The sequence below is a fragment of the Rhinolophus ferrumequinum genome (genome assembly GCF_004115265.2).
Source record: "Rhinolophus ferrumequinum isolate MPI-CBG mRhiFer1 chromosome 15 unlocalized genomic scaffold, mRhiFer1_v1.p scaffold_54_arrow_ctg1_1, whole genome shotgun sequence".
Taxonomy (NCBI): domain Eukaryota; kingdom Metazoa; phylum Chordata; class Mammalia; order Chiroptera; family Rhinolophidae; genus Rhinolophus; species Rhinolophus ferrumequinum.
The window spans coordinates 3700763-3726199 of NW_022680357.1; the positions used below are offsets into that span (position 1 = coordinate 3700763).

Consider the following 25437-nt stretch of genomic DNA (forward strand, 5'->3'; position numbering starts at 1 on the left):
GGGACGAGGGCTCCGGCTTCCGCCTACAGGAGGCCCCGCCCCCTCCCGAGGACCTGCCCTCACCGGTCTTCCAGCAGGCCCCGCCCATCGACTACTACTGTGTGGCGTCACCGAGGCCCAGTGCCAACGGATGCCTCTGTGCTGCGCTGGGTTTGGGGTGATAGCCACGCCTCTCCCTCGGAACCGGTTGTGCTCTCCCTACGCCGGCGCTAAGCCCCGGGCCACCGGCCGTCGGGCGGCTTTTCTATGCCCTCAACTCAGACACCGTGGGAAGAGTTGCTTTCCGCTTTTATTAGACATGGAGGACAAGCGTGGGTCGCATGTGCTTCTTTTAGGCTCCCTCCATCCCAAGCCGCCTACAAGTCTCCCGAGGTCTCCGGCTTTTCCTTCTCAAGATGCTTCTTCTGGGGACCCTGTGGAGGTGGGGGCCGCAGGAGCGTTACTCACAGGGGTCTGGCTCAGAATACTGCCCCTGGCCAGCCGCCTAAGTCACCTAGAACTGGCCCTGCCGCCCCCTCCCACCGCCCCCTCCCACCACCAGTCCCTCCTCTACCGTCTTTTCCAGCAAGTATCAGTGCCCAGGGCTGGACTCCTAAAAGCCCCATCCTGTGGAAGCGTGTACGGGGCGTCCCGCCACCCCCATCTGCTCCAGCTTCCCCACTCTGGGGCAGGTGGGATGTCAGGTCGGAGCCCCAGAAAACGAGGGGTGGGCTCACCATGAAGGCCCTCTTCTCTTGGGCTGTCTGGAAGCGGCCATGTCCGAACTTGGAGGTGGTGTCAATGAACTTGAGTTCAATATTCTCCAGGAGCCGGCGGCTGTGGTGCACCAGGAGAGACTGGGGAATCCATGGACAGGAGAGCCTCAAGACCGAGGTCTCAATCCACCGCTTCCAGTCACCTCCAGTCCACCCACACCTCCCACAAGCCATGGGGCTCCCGCTCCCCAGCTCCCAGCCCACTGCTGGTGTTGACCTTTCTCAGCGTGATGACTCTCTTTTTGGTTCCTGCGATGCAACCCTTCAACATGATGAAGTCGTTCTTGACTTCCCCGTAGTGGGGGAAGCCTCCCTGCAAAGAGGTGGGTCACGGTCCAGAGGAGGAAAGGGGCTGCCAAGGTAGACGGCGAGTCAGGGGGCAGGGGGCAGCTGGGAACCCTGGGAAAACTCCCATACTCGGCTGTGATTGGAAAGAGCGAGCGCTGGCCCCCTGTGACTCCTCAATCACTTATCTGACCAGCATCTGAGCCACACCCTAAGTCCTCTTGTGTATTATCTCATTTAACAATCTGCATTTTACATAGGGGGAAACTGAGGCTCAGAGGGGTGGAGTCACCTGCTTCAGCACATACTGCAACTGGAGTTCAAGCCCAGACGGTCTGACTTTGAGGCCACAGTCAAAGCCAGTGACAGCAGCTGGAGGGTAAGCTGTCGGCAGAGAAGGCTCAGAAGGTGCAGGAAGACAGGGGTTTGTTCTACCAGGCAGTTGTTCACTGGGCACTGAACTCTTCGGGCATAGCAGTGCCCCACACATGCACACCAGGCCCCCTCAGCCAAATTGGCTTCCCACCCTCACCAGTGGTGTGATGGACTTGTCAGTCATGTCATAGCTGGTGGACGCATTATTCTTAACCACTTTCCCGTCCTCCATGTGCAGCCCCTGTCCAATGCGATAGATCTGCCAGGAGAACAGGGCACATTGAGGGCAGCCAGTCTCTGGGACCAGCAATATATCCACACCCGTCAGCACATGGGCCTAGACCCAGGCTCTGGTGGGGACAATTCAGAGCCTTTGGGGAGCCAGGCAGTGTCTGGGTCATGCACCCCCTGACGAGTCTGGTCACGGTGTCCTCCCCCCTCACCAGGACTGCAGACACACCTTCTTGTTGAGCTCCGTACGGTGGTGGTAGCCCTTCTGCCCAGCCCGGGCGATGGAGCAGCCCACGCGGGCAGGGTGCCAGGCGCCAATGCAGGCCACCTTTCGCAGCCCCTTGTGGGTCTTCCGGGGCAGCTTCTTGGTGTGCCAGCGGCTCGTGACCCCTGCATGTGGGAGGGACTGGTGGCTGAGAGGCTAGTCTGGCCCACATCCCCTCCAGGCAGCCTTCTACCGTGTTTCCCCAAAAATAAGACTTAGCCAGACGATCAGCTCTAAGAGCAAAAATTAATATAAGACCCAGTCTTATTTTACTATAAGACCAGATCTTTAATATAATATAATATAATTATAATATAAAATATAATATAATACCAGGTCTTATATTAATTTTTGCTCCAAAAGATACATTAGAGCTGATTTTCTGGCTAGTTCTTATTTTTGGGGAAACAGGGTAGGAGCTGCCAACCCCACCTGGCCTTACCTTTGACGCCCCGGCCCTTGGTGACAGCGATGACATCAATGACCTCACTCTGACTGAACACACTGTGCACCGGCACCTGCTTCTCCAGCCGGGCCTGGGCCCAGGCCACCTTCTCAGCCACGGTGCCACCATTCAGCTGGATCTCCATGATGTGGGCCTTCTTCTGCCGGAAGGGCAGCAGCTTCATCTGCAGGACACACATGACCAGTCGGTTCCCAGAGGGTCCCACCCCCATGTGCACACATGGTATCACCAGCTGGTGACCCCTGGCAGGCTTGCATGCCTGCATTCATTCAGCAGGTGTTCCCCTGCCTGGTCTGGTTATGTGCTGTGTCCTGTGCTAGGCACTGGGGTAGAGCATGGAATGACGCAGACAGGGACCCTCGTGAAGCCATCATCTAGTTGGGGGACAGAAGCCAAGTAAACTCTTGGAGAGGGCTGTGTTCTGATGTAATACAGAGAGTGGAGGGGACAGTTATTGCACCTAGGGTGGTCAGGGAGGGCCTCTCCGAGGAGGTGACACCAGTAACAAGATAGAGCCACTAGGTGAAGATCTGAGAGTTTGGGGGCAGAGGGAACCGCATGTACAATGGCCCTGAGACAGGGAAGATCCTGGGTGATTGGGGGTACAGAAAGGAGTCCAGTGTGTCTAGACCGTGAGGAGCAAGAAGGAAGGAGTGCGAGATGGAGTCAGAGGTGAGCAGGGGCCTGGCTGGCAAATCTTACAGGGAGGACTCAGGCTTTCTTCCAAGTGCAGGGTCTGACACGATTTGATTCGTGTTTTTAAACATCTCTGGCTACTGCTGTGTGAGGCACAGGCTGTGGGGACACACAGGTGGAAGCAGAGACACTGTTAGATCACAGCATAGTGCTCAACGATGAGTACTTAGGGAGCACCTACTGCATACAGGGCTCTTGGTGGGTTCTGGGGACACAGCTGTGGCCTCTGCCCTCATGCAGCTCAAGGGAGATGTACATCAACCAATGACACAGGTAACCAGGAGCTGCAAGTGTGAAAGTAAGTGGGGTGGGGAGGGGGACATCCCTGCTCAGGGCCTACAAAAGGCTCCCCCTGAGGACAAGTCGCCAGGGAATGTGCGAGGATAAGCCAGAGAGTGTTGGTAAACTGTCAGCCCCCATCAAGCCAGACCGCATATACGAATGCGGAGTCACACACACACACACTTGTGCCAGAATCCACAGGGAGGTAGCCAGCCCTCTACACCAGACATTTGGCAGGAGCGCTAGGCCCTTTGGGGCATTTCAGGGCCTTGGTTGACCCCTGGACGTGGCCAATGCCCCAGGGCCCTGAGTGCACGGATGCCCACCGGGGCTTCAGCCACCAACCCTTTGGGCCTGTGCCTGCTGCTCATGGTATTTTTAGGCTGACATTTGCCAGGGCTCCCGGAGGCTGGGGTGGGGGAGGGTGCCCAGGGGGTGAACTGGCTGACCGGGTGTGGATGAGGGGGTAGTGGGTAGGGGGCTGACCTGGGTGTGGACGATGACCCGTATGACCTTGCAGTACTTCTTCATGGCAGCAAAGTCTTTCTGGAGCTGCTTTTTGCCATCGGCATCACGCCACCTCTTGCAGGCTTTGGTGAAGGCTTTCTTCTTGCTCTTGTGCCTGAGCCACACACACAGGGTGCTCAGAGGGGCCAGCCAGCGCAGCTCCCCGGACCTGTCCTGCCCCTACCTGCCCCCCACCTACCAGGCATGGGTCTTAGAATAGTAAATGTCCCCTTCTTTCCTCCTCTCCTTCCAGGGGAGGTCACTGCCAGGCCCTCCCTGGAGTCCCTAGGCTGGCTGCCGTCACCATTTTTAAGCAGAGATTGCCCCTCCCTCTCTGGGCCTGTTTCCGCCTCTGTAAAATGGGCACCCTCCCTGCTTCCCCAGGGCCTGAGGGCGAGCGGCAAATGTGCAGGAACTTGGGGAAGGGATGTCCCAGCCACCTGCCCATACTGTTACGCGCTAACCCACTTCTAAAGCAAATAGACGGTACTGGCCAGGAGCCACGCACGTCATTCCTAACCCTCCCTGGGACTCTGGGTGGTGGACACCATTATCCCCATTTTACAGATGAAAAAGCCGTGGTTCACAAAGGTCAAAGCCCCGGGATGAGCAGCAAGTTGATAACCATAAAAACAGGGAAAACAAGGCCAGCTGGCATTTGCCGAGCACTTCCTCTGTGCTGAGCACTTGACCCACTTTGCTCATCTAATCCTTACAGCAGCCCCAAGACGCAGGAACCACTCCCATCTCCATTCGATGGTGTCTGTGGCATGCCTGATCCTGGGGAGGGGAAGAGGTGATTCAAGGCTCTAAGAAATCGGCCAGCTTCCCCTTGGCACACAGCCCATTCTGACTCTAGGGCCCAAGCTCTTCACCTCCCATAGAGGGCCAGGGCAGGGCCGTTCCTCTGCCTCTGTAAGGAGGGCGATGTCTGAGGTTCCTCAGGCAAGGGCCCTCCCTTTCAGGACCTGTGCCAGGGAAGATTTGAGGCCTGACAATACCTTTCTTTCTGATGAGAGTAGCTTATCAGTTGGCTCTTTCCCTTTTCACCCTGGCTACTAGGAAGCTCAGAGCCAACTCTGATATTTCATTAAATTAGTTCCTTAAATAACCCTGAGGATTAGGATATTTGCTTCCTCTTTATCCTCTATCCCAATTTTCTCACCAGCCTGCCAGTACCCATCTTTTACTGAATTGAAGGCATCCCTACACACACACACACACACACACACACACACACACACGCAAACTTTCCTGCCTTCCCTTCCACACACTGTTGACACTTCTCCTGCCCACCCCATCCATCCCCAGTGGTCCCCGCGGCCCACACATGGTCCACCCCAGAACCCTCACCAGTCCTTGTAGAAGCGCCGGCGGCATTCATCGCTGAGATGCTCTGCAAAGATGGTCTTGAAGCTCCGCAGGCCTCGAGGGGTGGCCACATAGCCCACAACGCCCACCACCACCAGAGGTGGTGTCTCCACAATCGTCACAGCCTCCACTTCCTCCCGCTTAGAAATTTCTGGATGAGACCCAGAGACAGGGGCATGGAGGGGAGCCTCCAGGGCCCATGGGTACAGACCCTTACGCATGGAAGAGGCACCACAGTCCCTCATGACCAGGGGTCCCGCTGACCTCCAGCCCTCAGCGTGCCTGCTCCCTGCCCCTTCTCTCCCTGCTCTTCCTTGGGTGTGGAGCAGCTGCTGATTGGGGCCCCATGGATGTCCATGCTAGCTCTGACTCTGAGGTCTCAGGCAAGGCCTGACCTGTCCCCTGCCTCAGTTTCCCCACTAGGCCATCCGGGAAGTGGCTAGGAGAGCAACAACCAGGGCAGCATCCCCCAAAGGGTGGGGCTGGACCTCCTTTAGTGGAGCACAAACAACCATTTTTTATTTTAATAGTTATGAATGTATGTTGAAGAGTTCTAGGAAAAAAACCTATTAATATAATGTGTCCAAAACCCATGATTTTACAGATGTTATGACTGAGGCTGATACAAAGTAAAAGAAGTGTATGTCTTAAAAAAATCTTAGGAGAGGGGAAGAGCAGGTGAGTGGTTGCCAGAAGGTTGGGGAAGTGGCTATAGCTATAAAAGGGCGCCAGGGGAACCCACGTGGGGATGGAATGTTCTGAGGTGGTGGGTACACCCATGTACAGGGACAGAGCTATATAGAACTAAATACATACATGTGTGCATGCACACACAACTGGGGAAACATGAGTCAACATCCAGTTGTGACATGTAGCTTTTCAAGAGGTTGCCATTGGGGGAAACATGGGATCTCTCTGTATTGTTTCTTACAACCACATAAAAATCTACAATGATCTCAAAACAAACAGTATATCAGGTGCCTGCCTTTTAATCCTAGCTCCTCCACCTACTAACTTGGGCACTGGCAATTTTCATAACTGCTCCGTTTCCTCATCTGTAAATTGGGGCACTGACAGAACCCACCTCGAGGGGTGGCTAGTGGTCAGCGCTTAATGACAGTCAGTGCCCTGAGTGAGATTCCAGGGGGCAGGGCCTGGCCCTTTCTGGGGCCATGTCCCCTCTCCAATTGTGGCTCCTAGCATCTGGAAGTTTCTCCAGATCTTCTGGTCGTCAGGGATGCTCTGTCCAAACCCCCCACCCCCACCCCGTGTATCCTTCTGTGGACACTCACTGAGTCCTGGCCGGTGCACCTCTCGCAAAGTGTGTGTCATGCCGGCCTTATAGCCCAGGAAAGCCGTGAGGTGTACAGGCCGGCTAGGGTCGTCCCGAGGCCACGTCTTCACCTTGCCCCGGTGCCGGCGACTCCTCTTGTGGGGCAGGAAACCCAAGTGTCCATGCCGAGGGGCAGAGAACTTCCGGTGGGACTGGGGTCAGGACAAGAGGGAGGTCAGAGCTGGGGTGGCCCTGGTTGGGGTGACTGGATGATCCCAGAGCCCAGACCCAAAGAAGTGAGCTAGAGACCCCAGGCTGAGGCCCAATGGTCTTCAGTGCCTCCATCTTTCTACAAGAAAGGAGGGGAAGGTTTACACCCAGGGGCAGTGTCTTAGGGATGGAGCCAGCACCACGCCCTCCTCACCCACAGGCTTCCTGACTCAGTGGGCTCCACTTGGCTAGGCCCAGGAGGGGCAGGCCCACACGGTGGCAAGGACTACAGGGGTGGGCCTGCTGTCATCCGTCCATCTCCTTGCCTGCTCTAGCTCTGGCAGCCCGAGCTCTGGCTCCTGCTGTCCCCTCCAACCCCCTAGTCCCTCACAGGCCCAAGGACCATCCCTGCTGGGGGCAACTCCAGAAGCCCACCTGCCCCTCCCCAGGAAGCCAGCTTGCTCCAGCTCGAGCCCCCCAGAACCACTGACCATGGCGGCCGGTCCCTGCAGATCAGGAAAGAAAGAGGCCTCCCCACCAGGCGCCAGAGGTCGAGTGAGAGGGCCAGGACACACAGCAGCCAGCTCCCAGATTTAGCCCCTGGCAGAGGAGCTTGGTCGTCTCCCGTGGTGTGCCAGAAGCAAGCCTGGCCCAGGGGGGAGGCACTGGGGGGAGGCATCAAATGGGCAACCTGGGGTGAAGACACCTGGATCTAGGGCTGGCACTCCTTTTCTCAAGGGCCCTGGGATGCGGTCACACCCACTTTGTTTTCTGTCTCTTGAGAAACCCCCCAGGACAGGAACAACTTGGCCTGGTGGACAGCGAGAAACCCCAGCTGGGGCCTTCTCTCAGGCAGCTGCCTGCAAGGAGACTCTGAGGCCAGTTTGCTGGCATTGAGGCAGCGGGGATTTGTGTCCTGAGTGCTGTGAGCCTGAGCTGCACAAAGGGAAGGGGGGTGATGGGGAGTATTGACTCTGTGTCTGGAGGATCACCAGGGCCCTGAGTCTGTGCAAGGATCCCTAGACTCTAATAACTGTGATCCAAGAACATTTAGACACTTTTATGAACTTGAGATTTGAATGAAAAGGGCATTGAAATCTCATTTTTTGATTCAAAGATTCTATGGTTTTAAAGTTCTGTAGCTGCAGAACCAGAGTTGTATAGGCCTAAGAAGTCTCTAAGGGTCTATGGATTTTGCATCACTCAATGCTAAGATTCTGTGGTACTAAAATGTCACGACTCTTTGTTTTTGTTGTTGTTGTTGAATTACAAAGCTACTTTTAACTTTTAATACCTTAGGCTGAGCCCCATGGGAATAAAATCACTAGGAAGGCGTAACCCCTTCCACCCCCAGAGTGCCCTGGGGAGAGAGGCTACCTGAGGGAAGGAAGCACAGAAGGGAGAGCTGCAGTCCCAGGGCAGAGGGAATGCCATCTGTGCTGGGACCCATGAGTACTGCAGGACAATTGGGGGTGGTAGGACCTGCTCCAGGCACACAGGTTAAGGGCCAGAGGGTTGGACACGCATCCATAAAGCTACTTCTTGGTTGGGTTCCTCCCTCTCACTTGCCTTTTTCTGCTTCTGCTGCATGATCTCCAACTCCCTCTGCTCCCAGGCTGCAGCAGGAAGCCACCATCTCGGAGCTATCAGGGATCGGGACGATGGCAGCAGCTCTGCTCTGCCTCCATTGGGTCCAACACTGGATTTCCTGTTCAGTCCAATGTTATGTATGATTCTTTGGGTCTGACAGTATCTGTTTAAGAGTGCGTGATTTGAAGACTTGACGTTTCTGTGATTCCAGATTCTATGCGTCTATAGAGTTGATGGCTCTGTGTCCCTAGTCCCAGCCTCTGGGCAAGAAGTGACCAACACCCTCCTTGGTGCCCGCCAGGGGCTATGCCAGGTATGGAGATCACAGAGGGCCGCCAGCAGGACCCTGGTCCGTGGAACTGCCTCGGGGGCACAACAATGCTGAGGGCCAGGATGGAACCATCGGAACCAGCCCAGAGCACTCTGTGCCCAGGGTAGAAGCCACCTCTCCCTGCAGGTGGGGACTCTGAGGGAGCAACCTGCCTTCTGCTCTGCCCCAGGCAGGCCCCCAAAGCATTCTGGCAGCAGTCAGTCCATAAGGGGCCCCGGCAGACCCAGTGGACCCCAGAGAGAACTGTAGGGAATGCGCAACCCAAGAAGGCATCCTGGAAGAGGAGTAGGTGTCACTTGTTGACTGAGGTGTTATTTGTTTGCTCCACCGGCCTGAGTTCTCCAGAAGAGCCCAGCTGTGTTCAACGTGCTCCCTGCTGCACTTGGTACGTGCCTGTACGCCGTTGGAACTAAATGAATAGTTGACTTATTCTTGGGTCAGTCTCCTTTCAGAATGCAAGCAGGGGTGCTTCCTAGACAGACCGAGGGAGGCCTCACGTGCGATGGCACTGTGGCCCCACGAGGGGGCGCCCGCGCCGCGAGGCGTTGCGAGAGGCCACACGTAGGCGTGTCGGGGAAACAAGTCCCATGGTGCTTCGCGAGCGCCGGGTGCCCTGCGCAGGCGCGGCCGCCCTCGGGCGTCCTCTACGGCGGGCGACCTAGGCCACCGGACGGAGTGGGAAGCAGGGCCAGCTCGTCCGAGAGGGAGGCCACCGTGCGTCGCCACCATGCCGGACAGTTGGGACAAGGACGTGTACCCCGAGCCCCCGCGTCGTACGCCGGCGCCCTCGCCGCAGACCTCGCTGCCCAACCCCATCACTTACTTGACGAAGGTCTTCGACTTCCTCGTGGACCGGCCCGTGACCCTCGTGAGAGGTACGGGCCCCACCCGGTCCTCGCCGCTCCGGGGGGCCCCCTGCGCCCCTCGGAGTTCCCGGCCCCGTGGCCCATCCTGGACACCCGGCCGCACCTCAGGCTTCGCCCCCGTGACGACCCCCGCTGCAGCCTGGGGCCCTCACCCGGAGACCTGCGGGCCCCTTCGCCTTTTTGGAGCCCCCACTGCACCCCAGAGCTCGCCTCCCGGGACGCCTCCCTCCTACACCAGGTCCCCTCAGTGCTTCCCGCCCCCCGCCGCTTGGGGGGACCCTCCATGCACCCCTGGTCGCCCACCTCACCCAAATATTAGGGGTTATTTGCGGATCGCAGTTATCTGTGCCCTGGGGCTTGTGAGACCCGTCTCCCTGCGCGCTTTGCTTCCTGCGTTGTGCACAGTCGGCGATCAGCAAACGGGTATTGCAATTGAAGGGGTTTTCGCTAACCCTCTGCACGCCTGCAAAATGACAGGAGTGGTCAGGTGATGGCTGAGGTTCCCTCAACCTAGACGTGCTGTGACTTGTCCTCCGTGTGTGCCCACGCTTCAAAGCTGCCCAAATGCCCCCATCTTTGGTCCATGCCAGAGGAATGTTTTAAAAGTTGTTTTCCAGTTTGTGGTTCAGCCATCCCGCTGAGGCAGCAGCAAGAGCAGGCTTTAACCTCAGTCATTAATGCCAGGTGATTCATCCATGCGTTTGATTAATCCATTCATTCAACAACAGAACATTTGGGGTGCATCGTGTGCTCCAGTGGCCCTTGTTAGGGAGGATAGTCAGCAAACCAGACTCCAATGTCTGGAAAAGGCACTACAGTGGACTCGCTCCCTTTTTTGTAGCAATTTCTTAGAAAGTGGTTTATACATCTCGATGTTTGAGATCTTACTAGGTCCAATTTGTTAATTTACAGTGGGTAAGTTGAGGCCATGTCAGCGGTGGCAGAACTGCGACTAGAGTCCCTCCTGGTTGGTCCCTATTGGAGACACTGTCTACACAGTGGAGTCCCTGTGCTGGAGGGGAGAAGGGGGCCGTCACTGGCCAGCAGGGCCTGCAGCAGGGTGAGCTTGCAGAGCCTGGATTCTTAATTCTGCCTTTCTTCTGGGCCTGTAAATGAGAAGAAGCCTCGCTGGCAGGAAGCTCTCCATAAGCCTAGAGGTCACAATTTGTAGCCCAGTCCTTCCTGGGACTGTTTATGTGCTAGCCTATGGTTGCTTGAGAGTCCAGTTGTCAAGTCTTTGTAAAAAGCTGGAAACATTTGGGAAATCTACCCCTCACACAGTTTAGGGAAATAAAGCTGAAAGAACTGTGGCCTGTCCAAACCAATGGGGCCATTGATTCTGGGGTTTTCTCTTTGCAGAGTTTATAGAGCAGCAGCATGCGAAGAACAGGTACTACTACTACCACCGGGAGTTCCGCCGCGTGCCGGACATCACTGAGTGCAAGGAAAAGGACGTTTTGTGCATGTTTGAAGCAGAAATGCAGTGGAGAAGAGACTAGTATGTCCTGTCCTTGGCCAAGGAACAGAGGCCTGCAGAGCTGGCCATGTCCTGCAGGGCCATCATTCCCTGGGGATGCCATGGGATGGTTGTCAGCAAGAATGCTTCTTGGGGCTGGCCCAGATCTTGGGGGTGGAGGGGCTAGACCACAGGGCTCCCAAGACCCTGCTTTTGTTCTCTCCCTGGGTACAGGGCAAGGATTCCTTTTGGAACACCATCTTGTTCCTTTTTTCTTTCAGCAAAGTTGATCAAGAAATCGTCAACATTATCCAGGAAAGACTGAAAGCCTGTCAGCAGAGGGAAGGTGAAAGCCACAGGCAGAACTGTGCCAAGGAGCTGGAGCAGTTTGCCCAGGTGGCCAAGGCCTACCAGGACCGCTGTGAGTGAGCCCCATCCCAGCCTGTCCCCTGCATCCCCGCTTGTTACCTGACTCAACTCGATCCAGTCTCCACTTGGCTGTGGGCTGAAAGCTTTGCTAACACTAATTCTCAAATCAAAGAATCTGTGATGGGTTCTACAAACATCACCACCCAAAGCCCAATACAAGGTTAGCTTTATGGGGTGTAATTAACAAATCATTACTGTGCCCCGGGTCCCTCTTCTGCTCAATACTGCTCTTCACAGCCTGACTTTCCCCTCTGCCATGTAGTCAAGATCCCTGCCCTGTTCCCATCATGGAGAAAGTGGCCCGTGACTCTCCCCTTCTCCCCCATCTCTTTCCCAGATCACGACCTGGGGGCCCATTATTCTGCCAGGAAGTGCCTGGCAAAACAGAAGCAGAGGATGCTGGCAGAGAGAAAAGCTGCTAAAGAGGCCGCTGCTGCCTGAGGCAGCTCCTTGAGCCACCCCCTCACTTGACTGTCACTAAAATAAAGAGTATTAAAACGTGTTTCTGGTGTCGCCTTGTTTCTTCATTTGATTGGCCCCATCTAACTTCCAGTTTTAGCCACCACCAGACTTGTGAGAGAAATAAACAGAAGCTGACTTTTAACAAGCTTGACTTTCACTTTATTTTTCTTGTATAAAATTATGTGGTGGCCACAGCTGGAGCCTGAGTCCTCTGCACAGAAACTCTGGTATGGGTCTTTACGAGATGGTCAGTGAATTCCTACAAAGAGAAATAAGGCTTTAGTTGTGACCAGACACACCGCCATCCTCTGTACTTATCTAAGCTCACAAGGTAGCAGACAGGCAGTACCTGATAGGGAGACTTCGTGAATACAGTCTCTTTCCAGAGGTCAGGGGTAAGATAGCTGTAGGTCTTAGAGATGGCATCAAAGGTGGCCTTGGCTAGAAAAGGGAAAACATTAGGAGGGGGTTGATAGATTCATCTGAAACAAGACCCCAGATGCAGACAGAAGCTTTGTCACACTCCACTTTGGCCCAGTTTACAGTGTATTTATAAGAGGACTTCCCTCTGAAAATACGTCAACCACATTTTTTGACTTAGCAAAGCTCAGAGGCCACAGCCTGTCTGTAGACTACCTACCAAAGTTGCCCAGGGTGGCAGTGCAGCCCCTGGCGGAGGTGTAGCAGTCATCAATACCGGCCATCATCAGCAGCTTCTTGGGCACAGGAGCTGAGACAATCCCAGTGCCCCTTGGGGCGGGGATGAGGCGCACCAGCACAGAGCCACAGCGGCCAGTCACCTGGAAGGGTTGAAGGGTTGAGGAATCGAGACCGGAGCTGGACCAAATCTGGTACTGCAGACCCCATCAGTTACCACTGCCCAGCCTACCTTGCAAGGGACAGTGTGCGGCTTGCCGATCTTGTTCCCCCAGTAGCCTCGCCGCACGGGGACGATGGAGAGCTTGGCCAGGATGATGGCCCCACGGATGGCAGTGGCTACCTCCTTGGAGCACTTAACACCCAAACCCACATGTCCATTGTAGTCCCCAATGGCGACAAATGCCTGTGAAGAGACTGAAGTGACTGGTGGTCCCCGGCCAGCAGAGCATCAGTGACCACCCGCCAGGGCCTGTAGCACCCCTCAAGGCAAGAGTGGCCACTGTGAGGCCAACCTGAGGTCCCGAGGAGAGCCTTTCTCTCTCTCCCCATTACGAAAGTCACACGTATAAAAACAAGTGTAACTGTGCAGAGCTGAGAGAGTCTCATAAAGCCCCACGGCAAGATGGCTGGGATACCTTAAACCGGGTCCTCTGGCCAGCGCGGGTCTGCTTTTGTACCGGCATTATCTTCAAAACCTCATCTTTGAGGGACGCCCCCAGGAAAAAATCAATGATCTCAGATTCCTGCAAAGAACGATTATTTGTTTCAAAAATGTTTAAACCGGACACCATCTATGAACACCCATCATTGGGAGCCTTGACCTGGCTCCCTACTAGGACTGGTATTCCAGCCTTCTTTCCAGGCCGATTACCCAACATCAGAGATGGGACAACCATGCACTCGCACCTCTCACGCGTGGGCGACCGCAGACCTTTGAGACTCCCTCAGGCTGCCCCTGCCCAGAGCTCCAACAGGGAAAAGGGGCCCCCGCGTTACCTTGATGGGCAGCGAGAAGAGATAGATCTCCTCCAAGGACTTGATCTTCATGTCCTTGACCAGTCGGCCCAGCTTGGTGACGGGGATCCACTGGAACGGAGACAACGCGCAGATGACGAGGGCTGATTGCCCGATGGCGCCCACGGGCCCGCCTTGCGCGCAGGGCCCGGACCTACCTCTTTGTCCTCGGCCTTGCCTCCGCGAGCTCCGCGGCCTCGACCCCGGCCGCGACCCCGACCACGACCTCGGCCCCGGACGCCGCTGCCGAATCCTCCACGGAAGCCACCGCGGCCTCCCAATCCAGGGCCCCCAGGGGCTCCGGCCCCTCCCGCAGCACCGGCGTCATCCGCCATTTGCTGAAGAGAACGACAAAAACCAGCCAGTCAATGAGGTCCTGGCATCCGCGGCCACCGAGACTGGGGCTCCCCACCGAGACTGGAGGTACGCCAGCCCAGGTGGAGCCCGATGTCCGCGGATTCCCAGGACCGCGCGCTACATAAACGAGCAAACACACTCACGTGTTATATCCGAGAAGGACGAAGATGCCCAGGAAGGAGCTTTTATACCGCGCCAAGTCCCGCGATATCTAGATTGCCCCACCACGACTGCGAATGCGCCAAGGGCCTATAAAATAGGCTGTGATTGGCTTCGTAAGGCCCCGCCCCCACCGAGCTCTGCGTGAGTTTGCGCGTCTGAGAGCCTGCGGCCCAGGAATCTGCGTGACGGTGCAGGTACTATAAATGTGAGTCCCTCCACCTCTGTGTCCCCTCCGGCTGCAGGTAGGTTCGTCGGTACTGTGATGGCTGCTCTGTGCGTCGCTGGGTGGTGGTTGTGCGATCGGCGTTAGTTGAAAATCACTTGCGGCTTTGGCTGTAGCCGTGGGTGAGATTCGGCGCCCAGAGCCTCCAGGGGCCTCAGCTCACCGCCCACCTCTCCGTGTGGGGAGGTGAAACCCAGGCCCCAACACGCGCCGCCGCTCCGGGCCCTGGTGCTGCCGCTCGCGTGCTCTGGCCTCTGATTCTTGACTCGTTTTCTGCCCGCAGGACGCCCAGATGCCCCAAGCTTGAGGCCGACACCGCCTGCACCGTGGGGGTAGGGGGGCTTGGCTCTCCTCATCTTCCAATAAAGCTGTTGGTCTGACTCATCTGCGTGTGGGTTTCTTGGTCACCTTCCCGTCAGCCTGGAAAATGCATCTGTTGATGCTGAGACCAATGTGTGCTGTGAAAGGGATGGGACAACTCTTCCTGCCGGCCAGCCCAACTCTGCTTTGGGTAGATGCCATAACGGTAGAACTGGGCGTCTTGAAAGTCGGCGGCGGGTGGCTCCTAAGGTCCCACATCCCCATACTTTTCCACATCAGCAGATAAAGTACCTTGAGCTGGGCCTGCAAGCCCCTAGCAAGAACGGGAATGTAAAATTCACAGTTCCAAGGCCTGCATGGCTCCCTACTGCTCTCAGGACGGTGCTAAGGTCTTCAGGATTTCATGAGCTCACGTGTGTCCAGTGCCTCACATGTGGGAACACTGGTTTCTCAGGTTGGAATTACTCCATACTTTTTTTCTCACAGACCCGTCCAGATGGTCAGAGCCTACCTACTCTGGGAGGTTTTCCCACAGGGTTACCACAGACACATACACACACTTGCTATAGTACTGCAGGTTGCCTGGGAATCTGGTCTTCATTTCTCAGGTCTGTACCCTGAAGCTACTACCATGGGTCTTAGATCCTAAAGCCCCTGAGCTCTTAGAAATCTAACCAACTTGGCAGCACTATTTGAGACAGAGATAGGAACGATTCCTGCTGAAGCCTCAGCTTTGGGGAAACTGCCCCCAGAATAGTGCTGCTTGGGGATCAGTCATACCCAAGGCAGGGGCTCCAGGGACTTGTCCCAGGTCTGGGCTACCCTGCTCCCCATCCGACCTTTTAGAGAGGGGAATGAGGGCCAGGGCTGTGATTGGCCTGAGCTGGACAATGCCACTATGATGTCGGTCCACTCCTGCTGTGAAATGGAGGCTCCTCAGCCCCATGGGTCAGTGGAGCTGCCGTCCAGACACAGATCATGGTGAGTCCAAGACCCTCTGGCCCTTAGATTTGTGCCTAACTCCAGAGACCTGCTCAGAGCTGGACCCCAAGTCTAACACTGAGAAAAGGGTAGACACTAGGTTACAAGCTTGCAAATGAGACAAGGAAACCTTTCAGAGGGCTCCAGCCAAGTGTAACTCCAGGCTGAGGCCAGCTTCTCCAGCTAGGGGTTAGCAGTTGGGGGTCTTGACCCCGACAGCTGCCTCCTCGAAATGGGTGCTGACCCAACCCTTCACTTGGGGCTCTCAGGTGGCCCACTTCCCCACCCAAAGATTCCTGGGGTCTCACTCAGCATGTGGAATGGGGGACCAGATCCTGGTCCCAGCCAGGCCCTCATGTTGGCCTGGCCTTTGCAGAGTGGCGGGTATGATCTCAACCTCTTCGCCAGCCCTCCGGACAGCAACTTCCTGTGCTCTGTGTGCCATGGGGTTCTCAAGAGGCCAGTGAGGTTGCCATGCAGCCACATATTCTGCAAGAACTGTATCCTGCAGTGGCTAGCCAGGTGCTACTGGGTACCCAAGCGGCTGGGAGGGCAGCAATGGGCAAGAGCGCCATTCCTGTGGCCCAGAAGTGGGAGAAAAATCTGCAAAGCACTGAGTCTTAAGATTCAGTTGCTGGGGGCGGCCAGTTAGCTCAGTTGGTTAGAGCGTGGTGCTTAGAACATCAAGGTTGCCGGTTCAATCCCTGCATGGGCCACTGTGAGCTGCGCCCTCCACAACTAGATTGAAACAACTACTTGACTTGGAGCTGACAGGTCCTGCAAAAACAAAAGTTAAAAAAAAAATTCCTGAAATACTGAAATATGGGGCACCCCCTCACCCTGTGGTATCTGTACCCCAGGCTCCAGCCTCAGAGCTGAGAGCTCCCTATAAAGACCTCTCATGCCTGATAGAGAGCAGTGACTACCAGTGAGGTATGTTACCGCCACTTGCTCCCTTCCCAATCACAACACTCTCCCACTTGTGCCTCCTCCTAGACAAATGACCTGTCCGTGCTGCAGGAAAGAGGTGAAACATAAAAAGATGGTCCATGTGAATAAACTCCGGAAGACCATTGGCCGCCTGGAAGTCAAGGTAGCTCAAAGCATCCACTGCCACCACCCTCCTTGCCCCTTTCAGGAATGGGGCAGAGTCAGGAGAGAGGAGACAAGGAGAATCATATCCTCAGAATCAAGTGTTTCTGCTGCAGCAACACAGACTGTAGCCTTAGGGTCATCAGACCTGGCTGAGCTGTCTCATCTCTACTGCTTACTTGCTGTGTGACTTTGGGCGAGTTACCTAACCTCTCTCAACCCCATGGGGCCTCAAATGTAAAATGGGGATTAGAGAAAAATTTTAGATAACAAAGCGTGTGCTGTGCTGGCTATTACTCTCCAGCCCCCTTATTTTACAGTTGGGAAAACTGAGGTCCAAAAAAAGCCTGGCATACATACAACCCGCTACACCAGCCCAGCCACGTACCTCCCTGTTCTCTAAGCCTCAGGCCCTGACCCCTCCTCTCAGAGATTAGAGTCTTCCCACCTCCAAGCATTTGCCCAACTGTTCCCCTCTCTCTACTACGTCATCGGTGCCGTAAGAGCTTGGGAGGCTCCCAGTTAGTTCACTGGTTCCTGGTCAGTGGGATAGGGGATATTCTGGGGGATGGGCAGCTCAGGGGCTGGCAATGCCCGACCTGGTTTGGCTCACACAGTCCTCTCCCCCACCTCCAGTGCAAGAACGCTGAAGCTGGCTGTTTGGTGACGTGCCCTCTGGCCCATCGCAAGGGGCACCAGGACTCATGCCCTTTCGAGCTGACGGCCTGCCCCAATGATGGCTGCACGGTGCAGGTGCTGCGTGGGGTCCTGGCCGAGCACCGGCAGCACTGCCAGCACGGTACCCGGCAGCACTGCCCCCTCGGCTGCGGGGCCACCCTGGGCCCAGCCGAGCGTGTACGCCACAACTGCTACCACCAGCTGCGTGAGACGTGGGGTCAGCGCCAGGAGCGTAGCCGGACCCTGGTGCTGTGCCTGCTACGGCGCATGCGCAAGGTACACCACGCCACCAACCTCATCCGCCAGCAGTTGGCCCAGCTAGGAGACTTCCTGGAGGACGACGCCCTGTTTCTGGGTGCTGGGCAAGAGGAGACTGAGGCCAACCCAAGAGGCAGCAGTAGGGCTGAGGTGTGGGGGATCCAGGGCCAAAATATCTTGTAAATATAGGGGTAAATAAACGTGAGCCCTGGCCTGGCCCGCCCCACCATCTGTGTGCTTACTGGCCTCTCACGCTTTTAATCACAATTGCCGCCCCCCCACTTCTCCAGGCACTACTACGTACCTTCACCCTGCAGGGTCACTTTGGCCTTTCTCCCTGTACATCTCCAAGTTCTTTTCCATCACTGGTCTTCTCACTGGCTATTCCCCCTGCCCAAAGGCTCTTCCCCTCACTCTTGTTTGCCCGGCTTCTTTCCACTCGAGTGAATGTCTCCTCGCAGAGGTTTTCCCAGTCTCCTTCCCAGTTACTTTCTACCAATGTGCTTTCCAGCTTCATAGCCAGCAGCATAAACGTCTCAAAACCCTCAACACAGAGTAAAAGCCAACTCCTTACAGAGACTCACGAGGAACCCCCATTATCTCTGATCTCCTACCCTTCTATTCTTCTCCCTACTAATTCCCTGCAGCCACACGGGGTTCTGTTGCTCCTCCTAACGCCATACCCGTGCACTGGCTGTTCCTAAGCCTGAAGCACTGTTCCCCTAGATAACCACGTGGCTCCTTGCTTCAGGTTTTTGCTTAGGTGTCATGAAGCAAAAACCACCCATTTAAAATTGCACCCCCTGAACTCCGCTCCATTCCTCGCTGATTCTTTCCACAGTACTAATCATTTAACTATCATTCCTTGCCCTTCTGCACAGCCCTCACCCCCCAACACGTGACCTATTCAAAAGCAGAGGTTCCCCCGGCCCGTCTCCCAAGTGCATAGAACAGTGCTTCGCACATAGAATGTGCTCAAATATTTAAACGACTCTGAGTTACCCGATTTATTCAATTACCTGCTTTATTTCTCATACCAGACCGTGAGTCCCGATGCAGGGCCTGGTTCAAGGCTCTATCTACTCACGGATCGCACCCCGCCACGCTTGCCCCCAAATCCCAGAATGCCAAGGGGACAGGACCCGCGACATTTCCTACGAATGCCTTTTAAAACTTCCGTTAAGAGGCCGTACAGTTAGCGACCCAGCCTCCTATCAGTCTATCCTACCTGCCCAAGCCGCTCTAAACCCCACCATCTCCAGACCGGAAATGCCTCTTCGACATTCCGCTTCCTGGCGCAGCAGCCACTGCCCACAGCAAAGATGGCGCCGAGCGCGCAGTGTTATGACGTCACAGATTAGCCGGCTGTGACTCCACCCCAGCGCGCCGGCAGTGCGGAGCGGCGTGCCTGTGTCCCTCACGCGGCGGCGGCGGCGGCGGCGGCGGAGACATGGAGGAAGCCGCGGCCGGAGTGGGCCGCTTCAAGGCTAAGTGAGCCGGGGCGCTGGGGCTGCGGGCGCCGCCGGGGGAGGGTACCGGGTTCGCAGCGGAGTAGCGAAGGCGTCCCCCGTAGACCGGGTGCCCATTCGGATCTGGGGAGTCGGTGAGGGCTGTGTACAGACTGGCCCGCGGGGTCGTGGCGTGGCGGCTGCGGTATTATAAGATGAAGTACCCGGCACCGACTGCTTTCGGGGAGAGCGGGCGTTGGAGCCCGGCCGGGCGCAGCCAGTGTCGGTTACTTAAACTAGGAGCTGGTTTGGGGGTTGGAGACAAGAAATCCCAGAGAAGGAAGGGGAGGACTGAGCACAAATGGAGGCTGGTCCTGGACAGAAGCGGGACCCTTCCTCCCTCAAGTAGCGCGAGAAGAACGACTTTTGGGGCAGACGGCCTGGGAGCTTCACCTGCTGTCCTTCTCCAGGGAAGCAGGAAGAGAGGTCGGGAGATGGGCGGGTCAGCAGTGGCCCAAAAAGCCAGGAATCCTGTGCTTATTCAATCCCCAAGCCTCTGCTAAATGTCTAAGTGCTTAGTGTCCACGGTAGGACAGATTCAGCGCCGCGTGTGGAGCGCATTCTGATGGGATAAGCGTATTAAGCAAATCCTTTCCATCAGTGGCTGTGATAAGTACTAGCAAAGGGAAGCCCTGGTACTGACAGCACCTCTGTTGCATGGTCGACTGGCTTCACGGGCTTGGAGACTTTGTTTCATCTTGGCAGTAAGGCTTCCTCCAGTGGAGTTAGCCAGGTGCCATTGAAATCGGAGAAGAGAGGTCCAGGCCACATACCGGGAACAGCCTGTGTGAAACAGGAAAGGTCAGCAGTGGCCCTTTGGGCAGGATCTTGGAAACATGTAAGGAGAGGGGAGGGTTTTAAGGTAGGATGGTGATGTAAACTGAATTATGTACTAAAAGATCTTTCTGGCATCAGGGTTTGAGGCAGTGGGTAGGGAGGGACCTGGTCTTGCAGAGGCTGGAGCAGCTGTCCAAAGGGGAGAGTGCAGTGGCCTGGACCATCGTGGAAGCAGCGCAGGAGGGTAAAGGGCTGCTTGGGGACTGGGATGCAGGCCGGGCTGAGGACGGAGGAAGGAGTCAGGGTTGGGGAGGGGGCAGGCTGGATGTTGCTATGAGCTGGTACCCACTCCTGGCCTCCCATGGCCAGCAGGGGGCGCCCAAGGCCTGGCCTGCTGGGTACTGGGGAATCTGGGAAGACTGGGCTGTTGGACTGCCTGTGCTGTCTGTTGTGGGACCCAGTGTGGATCACCAACCAGCTCTGGGTCTCGATTCTTCTGTAACATGGGGATACCAACACCCACTTCCCAGTGCTGCTGAGGCATTAAGATAACAGTGAGAAGAACTCAGGGACTCCACAATCACAGGGGCCTATTGGGTTGACTCCTGGGAGAGCACCCAGCACAGGGCTGGGCACTGGGGACCAAGGGGTGGGTATTTCACTCTCCCTCTGTCCTTCCTCCAGCTATGCTGTCGAACGCAAGATTGAGCCTTTCTACAAGGGCGGGAAGGTGCAGGTACCAGCCCAGGGAGGGGCAGAGTGGTGGGACAGGCAGGGGCTGCAGAGTGTTACTTTGGCTGAGACCCCTCTGTCCCCAGCTGGACCAGACCGGGCAGCACCTCTTCTGCGTCTGTGGTACCAAAGTCAACATCCTGGACGTGGCCTCGGGGGCTGTGCTGCGGAGCCTGGAGCAGGTGAGGGCGGGGAGAGCCAGGGTGAGGGGCCAGTGTAGAAGGGCAGCCTATGCTCATGGTGTTCTGTGTGCCCATTCTTGCCCCCTAGGAGGACCAGGAGGACATCACCGCCTTTGACCTCAGCCCCGATGATGAGGTATGTGGGGCAGGAACAGGAGACGGGCTCCAGGACCTCCCAACCAACCTTTGAATCTATGAGGATGGGTGTCCACGTCTCTACCCCCCCAGCTGAACTACGTAATCTCCAGGTGCTGGTGACAGCCAGCCGGGCACTGCTGCTGGCTCAGTGGGCCTGGCGAGAGGGTAGCATCACCCGCCTGTGGAAGGCCATACACACAGCCCCTGTGGCCACCATGGCTTTCGACCCCACCTCCACGCTGTTAGCCACAGGTAGGACCCCCAGCTGAGGGGGTGGGCCAGCTGGAGGGCACATGGGCAGAGGGCTTTGGGTGTACTTGTCCCCTTACCTCAAACACATTCCCATAGGCGGCTGTGATGGGGCTGTACGTGTCTGGGACGTCGTGCGGCATTATGGGACGCACCACTTTCGGGGCTCGCCCGGTGTCGTGCAGTGAGTAGGAGGAGCAGAGGCTGGGTGGGCGGGGCATCACTCTGGGTACCCAGCTCACCCGCCCCGCCCACCCACCTGCAGTTTGGTGGCCTTCCACCCGGACCCCGCCCGCCTGCTGCTCTTCTCCTCAGCCATAGATGCCACCATCCGCATGTGGTCGCTGCAGGACCGATCATGCCTGGCCGTACTGTCTGCCCACTACAGTGCTGTCACCTCGCTGACCTTTAGTGCCGATGGCCACACCATGCTCAGGTCAGTGGCTGGCCACCTAGGCCTTAGCAGGAAGGGGAGGGCCAAGGCTGAGAGCTGGGAACTGAGGTAACTGTTTCCTCCAGCTCGGGCCGGGACAAGATCTGCATTGTCTGGGACCTGCGGAGCCACCAGGCCCTGAGGACCATCCCAGTGTTTGAGGTAGGGACACCAGAGGGTCTGGGCTAGTGACTGGGGCGGGGCTGGGGGCGGGGCTGCTCCCTCTGACCTGCTCCTCCCCAGAGTGTGGAGGCCGCAGTCCTATTGCCAGAAGAGCCAGCCCCCAAGCTGGGTGTGAAGTCATCAGGCCTGCACTTCCTGACAGCTGGCAGCCAAGGTGTGTGCAGCCAGGCCAGGGTGGGCAGCAAGGACTGGAGGTAGCCTGTGGACCTGTGTGTCCCAACGTCCCCTGTCCCTGCACAGGCGTGCTGCGCGTGTGGGAGGCAGCCTCTGGGCAGTGTGTATACACACAGCAGCAGCTGTCAGGCCCTGGGCAGGAGCTGACCCACTGTGCCCTGGTCCGAGCCGCCGGCCTCCTCCTCAGTGTCACTGCTGACCACAACCTGCTGCTCTACGAGGCACATTCCCTGCAGCTGCAGAAACAGGTAAGCGCTGTCCCTGCTCCGCCCGTGGCCTGGGGGCACCAGCCCTCCATTCACGCCTATCCTGGCTTGTGTCCCTCCGCCCCCCAGTTTGCTGGCTACAGTGAGGAGGTGTTGGACGTCCGGTTCCTTGGGCCGGAGGACTCCCACATTGTTGTGGCCTCCAACAGCCCCTGCCTGAAAGTCTTTGAGCTGCAGACATCAGCCTGCCAGATTCTCCACGGCCACACAGGTGAGGGTGCCAGGTTGAGGCCCCCTGGGAACCCCATCCTGGACTGGATTGGCCCCCCTTCCCTGAGCTGATCTCTGATCATTCTCCCTCCACTTCCTCCCAGATATCGTCTTGGCCCTCGATGTGTTCCGGAAGGGGTGGCTCTTTGCCAGCTGCGCCAAGGTGAGGGACCCCGAGAGGTGTGGAGGAGTGGGTCCCAGGTGGGGATGCCCAGCCTCTGTCCTCACCCCTTTCATTCCCAGGACCAGAGCATCCGCGTCTGGAGGATGAACAAGGCTGGCAGGGTGACCTGTGTAGCTCAGGGCTCCGGGCACACACACAGCGTGGGCACCATCTGCTGCTCTAGGTAGTGGGTCAGCGCTGGGATCCAGGGGTGTCGCTCACGGAGGCTCAGGCCCCGCTAATGGCGTTCCAGCTCAGGGAGATGGGGAAGAGGAGGAGGTGCTTTGGCCTTACTCTTTGAAGTGCCAGCCCAGGGGGGTAGAACAAAGAACGGGCCAGAGGTACCCCCGGGCTCCATTGGGGGTGTTTCCTGGAAGTGGCCTTGGGGCTGCCGGGTGGATAAAAAGGGTGGGGATTGAGGCAGAGAGAATGACCCTGAACAAGGTCTAGGTGGAAGATGCGCTCCCTGCATTAGGACTGGGAGTCCCATTTTGGGGACAAAGTCACCTGGTGTGGCAGCACCAAGGGTGGACAGTGCAGTCTTAAGTGGGGCCAAATGGTCCCGGAGATGTGTTTGGATGACTCAGGACGTCTGCATTCTGGGATGGGCCGTCTGGTCTGGGCTACGGTCCTGCCGTCCGGAGCTGTGGTGTGTTGGCAGACAGGCCTGGCGGGGGGATCAACACGTGTCTCCCCCTCTCCCCAATTGGGCTCAGGCTGAAGGAGACCTTCCTGGTGACGGGCAGCCAGGACTGCACCGTGAAGCTGTGGCCCCTCCCCGAAGCCCAGCTACCCAAGAGCACAGCCCCAGACAGTGGCCCTGCCGTCCTACAGGCCCAGGCCACACAGCGCTGCCACGATAAGGTGACCATATATGGCACACGGTTGGGAGTGTGGCAGGGCCCTCACTGGTACAGGGGGTCTGAGCTCTTGTCTCCTGCTCTTGTCACCAGGACATCAACAGTGTGGCCGTTGCCCCCAATGATAAGCTGCTGGCCACAGGCTCACAGGACCGCACAGCCAAGCTCTGGGCTCTGCCACAGTGCCAGCTGCTGGGCATCTTCTCAGGCCACCGGCGTGGCCTCTGGTGTGTCCAGTTCTCACCCATGGACCAGGTCCTGGCCACGGCCTCAGCTGATGGCACCATCAAGCTCTGGGCACTACAGGACTTCAGCTGCCTCAAGGTAAGCTGCCCCCACCCCCAGGCCTGGCCCCCACCTGATGCCATCTCACGTCCTACCCATTCCAACCCCGCAGACGTTCGAAGGACATGATGCTTCTGTGCTGAAGGTGGCCTTTGTGAGCCGTGGCACACAGCTGCTGTCCAGGTGAGTGGGCTGGAGACAGGGCAAGGGTTGGGGGAAGCTGACATAGGCCCAGTGCTAAGTCCCCTCCCAACCCCAACCCAGCGGCTCCGATGGGCTCGTGAAGCTCTGGACCATCAAAAACAACGAGTGTGTGAGGACGCTGGATGCGCACGACGACAAGGTCTGGGGGCTGCACTGCAGCCGGCTGGACGACCACGCCCTCACTGGCGCCAGTGACTCCTGTGTCATCCTCTGGAAGGTGTGTGGGCTTGGCTGGGGTGGGCACAGAGTGGGCAGGGTAGCCTGGGGATGCCAGTCTGACGCCAGTCTGACCCCAGGATGTAACCGAGGCAGAGCAAGCAGAGGAGCAGGCCAAGCGAGAGGAACAGGTGGTCAGGTAGGTCTGGGGGTCCCACCTAGCCTCCCTGGGAGTGCCACCCACATCATGTCTGGCACGTCCAGTGTGTCAGCGTCACCCCCACCCCTCAGGGTAGGGTATATTGGCATGGCCCCTGCTTTATGGCATGGGAAACAGGCTCCGGGTGGTGCCACCATTCGCCACCAGGGGGTGCTCAGGCCCAGGCTGCTGACTCCTGAGCCAGCCCCAGCCGAGTGGCCCTGCCCTCCCTCCTTCCCCCGCCAGGCAGCAAGAACTGGACAACCTGCTCCAGGAGAAGCGGTACCTGCGGGCACTGGGCCTGGCCATCTCCCTGGACCGGCCCCACACTGTACTGACTGTTATCCAGGGTCAGTGCTACCTCAGGGGCCTGACAGGTGGCAGTGGGGGGGGTCCTCTGGGGTCCATCATGCCCTTTCCCTGGGGCTCATCTTTCCTCCTCCCACAGCCATCCGTAGGGACCCTGAGGCCTGTGAGAAGCTGGAAGCCACAGTGCTCCGACTGCGGCGAGACCAGAAAGGTCCGGGGTGGGCGGGTGGAGGCTGGCCAGTGGCTACTATGGGTGGGCTGGCCCGTGGGCGGCTCTGACCATCCCTGTCATCCACAGAGGCCTTGCTGCGTTTCTGTGTCACATGGAACACCAACTCGCGGCATTGCCATGAAGCCCAGGCTGTGCTAGGTGTGCTCCTGCGGCACGAGGCCCCGGAAGAGCTGCTGGCCTACGAGGGTGTTCGGGCCTCCCTGGAGGCCCTGCTGCCCTACACTGGTACGTGGGCACAGCCCCAGGTTGGGGGTAGGGAGTAGCTCAGCACACTCTGTGGACCCCATGACAACCTCTGTCATTCCCCAGAGCGCCACTTTCAGCGGCTCAGCCGGACACTGCAGGCAGCCACCTTCCTGGACTTCCTGTGGCACAACATGAAGCTGCCCACTCTCCCTGCGGCCCCCTCAGCCCTCTGAAACACGCAGAAGGTGTACTCTTCTATCCCAGCTCCCTGTGTCTGTCTGGACGTTGTCTCATCAAGATCACAACTCCGGCCAACCCCCCCTCCCTGGGCCCTGGCCTGGCCGTGATCCAGCAGGCCCTGCCCCTGAGCACAGACACTGCGTGTGGGTCAATCA

General features: G+C 57.4%; 5 protein-coding genes and 3 non-coding genes across 10 annotated transcripts; 5 read left to right on the forward strand and 3 right to left on the reverse strand.

Annotated features, from left to right (window-relative positions):
• Window positions 1-271: 271 nt before the first annotated feature.
• Window positions 272-7316, reverse strand: RPL3L (ribosomal protein L3 like). Its single transcript, XM_033101692.1, has 10 exons — window positions 7208-7316; window positions 6526-6718; window positions 5216-5384; window positions 3842-3977; window positions 2354-2540; window positions 1876-2036; window positions 1573-1674; window positions 973-1068; window positions 717-836; window positions 272-413 (listed from the first exon to the last, which is right to left on the reverse strand). The coding sequence occupies exons 1-10, from the start codon at window positions 7208-7210 to the stop codon at window positions 357-359; spliced, it is 1224 nt and encodes a 407-aa protein (XP_032957583.1). The 5' UTR covers window positions 7211-7316; the 3' UTR covers window positions 272-356.
• A 1930-nt stretch (window positions 7317-9246) lies between these two features.
• NDUFB10 (NADH:ubiquinone oxidoreductase subunit B10) lies at window positions 9247-11890 on the forward strand. The gene is made up of 4 exons (XM_033101892.1): window positions 9247-9512; window positions 10863-11001; window positions 11241-11380; window positions 11726-11890. The coding sequence occupies exons 1-4, from the start codon at window positions 9365-9367 to the stop codon at window positions 11827-11829; spliced, it is 531 nt and encodes a 176-aa protein (XP_032957783.1). The 5' UTR covers window positions 9247-9364; the 3' UTR covers window positions 11830-11890.
• Window positions 11891-11986: 96 nt separating this feature from the next.
• Window positions 11987-14146, reverse strand: RPS2 (ribosomal protein S2). Its single transcript, XM_033101891.1, has 8 exons — window positions 14025-14146; window positions 13683-13862; window positions 13507-13596; window positions 13146-13253; window positions 12740-12913; window positions 12491-12650; window positions 12200-12291; window positions 11987-12109 (listed from the first exon to the last, which is right to left on the reverse strand). Exons 2-8 carry the CDS (start codon window positions 13857-13859, stop codon window positions 12029-12031), a joined length of 882 nt encoding a protein of 293 aa, XP_032957782.1. The 5' UTR covers window positions 13860-13862; window positions 14025-14146; the 3' UTR covers window positions 11987-12028.
• Window positions 12978-13111, reverse strand: LOC117019899 (small nucleolar RNA SNORA64/SNORA10 family). Its single transcript, XR_004422584.1, has one exon. It is a non-coding gene; the product is annotated as a small nucleolar RNA SNORA64/SNORA10 family (small nucleolar RNA).
• Window positions 14147-14348: 202 nt separating the features above from the next.
• Window positions 14349-14475, forward strand: LOC117019904 (small nucleolar RNA ACA64). Its single transcript, XR_004422589.1, has one exon. It is a non-coding gene; the product is annotated as a small nucleolar RNA ACA64 (small nucleolar RNA).
• A 1369-nt stretch (window positions 14476-15844) lies between these two features.
• Window positions 15845-17802, forward strand: RNF151 (ring finger protein 151). Its single transcript, XM_033101893.1, has 3 exons — window positions 15845-16090; window positions 16565-16661; window positions 17297-17802. The coding sequence occupies exons 1-3, from the start codon at window positions 15882-15884 to the stop codon at window positions 17777-17779; spliced, it is 789 nt and encodes a 262-aa protein (XP_032957784.1). The 5' UTR covers window positions 15845-15881; the 3' UTR covers window positions 17780-17802.
• TRNAL-UAG (transfer RNA leucine (anticodon UAG)) lies at window positions 16211-16284 on the forward strand. Its single transcript has one exon. It is a non-coding gene; the product is annotated as a tRNA-Leu (tRNA).
• A 1180-nt stretch (window positions 17803-18982) lies between the features above and the next one.
• On the forward strand, window positions 18983-25306 carry TBL3 (transducin beta like 3). 3 transcript variants are annotated; one of them, XM_033101572.1, is made up of 22 exons: window positions 18983-19087; window positions 20566-20617; window positions 20700-20795; window positions 20884-20931; window positions 21044-21185; window positions 21282-21366; window positions 21448-21618; window positions 21702-21777; window positions 21859-21952; window positions 22039-22220; window positions 22308-22449; window positions 22553-22611; window positions 22692-22795; window positions 23328-23475; window positions 23565-23795; window positions 23869-23939; window positions 24021-24177; window positions 24257-24315; window positions 24562-24665; window positions 24764-24835; window positions 24923-25081; window positions 25166-25306. In XM_033101572.1, the coding sequence occupies exons 1-22, from the start codon at window positions 19047-19049 to the stop codon at window positions 25273-25275; spliced, it is 2403 nt and encodes an 800-aa protein (XP_032957463.1). In that variant the 5' UTR covers window positions 18983-19046; the 3' UTR covers window positions 25276-25306. The 3 variants fall into 3 exon arrangements, with proteins under 3 accessions (XP_032957463.1, XP_032957464.1, XP_032957465.1); XM_033101573.1 differs by lacking the exon at window positions 20566-20617 and having other exon boundaries at window positions 19002-19087; XM_033101574.1 differs by lacking the exons at window positions 18983-19087; window positions 20566-20617; window positions 20700-20795; window positions 20884-20931 and having other exon boundaries at window positions 21046-21185; window positions 21498-21618.
• Window positions 25307-25437: the final 131 nt, after the last annotated feature.

Bases quoted from the DNA above. Each gene is read 5' to 3' on its own strand.
- RPS2 (XM_033101891.1), bottom strand. From the start codon at position 13,859: ATGGCGGATGACGCCGGTGCTGCGGGAGGGGCCGGAGCCCCTGGGGGC. The intron at 12,651-12,739 runs GTAGGCTGGGCA...CAACCCTTCCAG, and splicing joins CGCACACTGTCCCTTGCAAG to GTGACTGGCCGCTGTGGCTC. The intron at 12,110-12,199 runs GTACTGCCTGTC...TTCTCTTTGTAG, and splicing joins TCACGAAGTCTCCCTATCAG to GAATTCACTGACCATCTCGT.
- RPL3L (XM_033101692.1), bottom strand. The intron at 2,037-2,353 runs GTAAGGCCAGGT...TCCCACATGCAG, and splicing joins CAAGGGCCGGGGCGTCAAAG to GGGTCACGAGCCGCTGGCAC. The intron at 837-972 runs GTCAACACCAGC...TGGATTCCCCAG, and splicing joins GAGTCATCACGCTGAGAAAG to TCTCTCCTGGTGCACCACAG.
- NDUFB10 (XM_033101892.1), top strand. From the start codon at position 9,365: ATGCCGGACAGTTGGGACAAGGACGTGTACCCCGAGCCCCCGCGTCGT. The intron at 11,002-11,240 runs GTATGTCCTGTC...TTTTTCTTTCAG, and splicing joins ATGCAGTGGAGAAGAGACTA to CAAAGTTGATCAAGAAATCG. The intron at 11,381-11,725 runs GTGAGTGAGCCC...TCTCTTTCCCAG, and splicing joins CAAGGCCTACCAGGACCGCT to ATCACGACCTGGGGGCCCAT.
- RNF151 (XM_033101893.1), top strand. From the start codon at position 15,882: ATGTGGAATGGGGGACCAGATCCTGGTCCCAGCCAGGCCCTCATGTTG. The intron at 16,091-16,564 runs GTGCTACTGGGT...GCCTCCTCCTAG, and splicing joins ATCCTGCAGTGGCTAGCCAG to ACAAATGACCTGTCCGTGCT. The intron at 16,662-17,296 runs GTAGCTCAAAGC...CCCCACCTCCAG, and splicing joins TTGGCCGCCTGGAAGTCAAG to TGCAAGAACGCTGAAGCTGG.
- TBL3 (XM_033101572.1), top strand. From the start codon at position 19,047: ATGGAGGAAGCCGCGGCCGGAGTGGGCCGCTTCAAGGCTAA. The intron at 21,186-21,281 runs GTAGGACCCCCA...ACATTCCCATAG, and splicing joins CTCCACGCTGTTAGCCACAG to GCGGCTGTGATGGGGCTGTA. The intron at 21,953-22,038 runs GTGTGTGCAGCC...GTCCCTGCACAG, and splicing joins CCTGACAGCTGGCAGCCAAG to GCGTGCTGCGCGTGTGGGAG.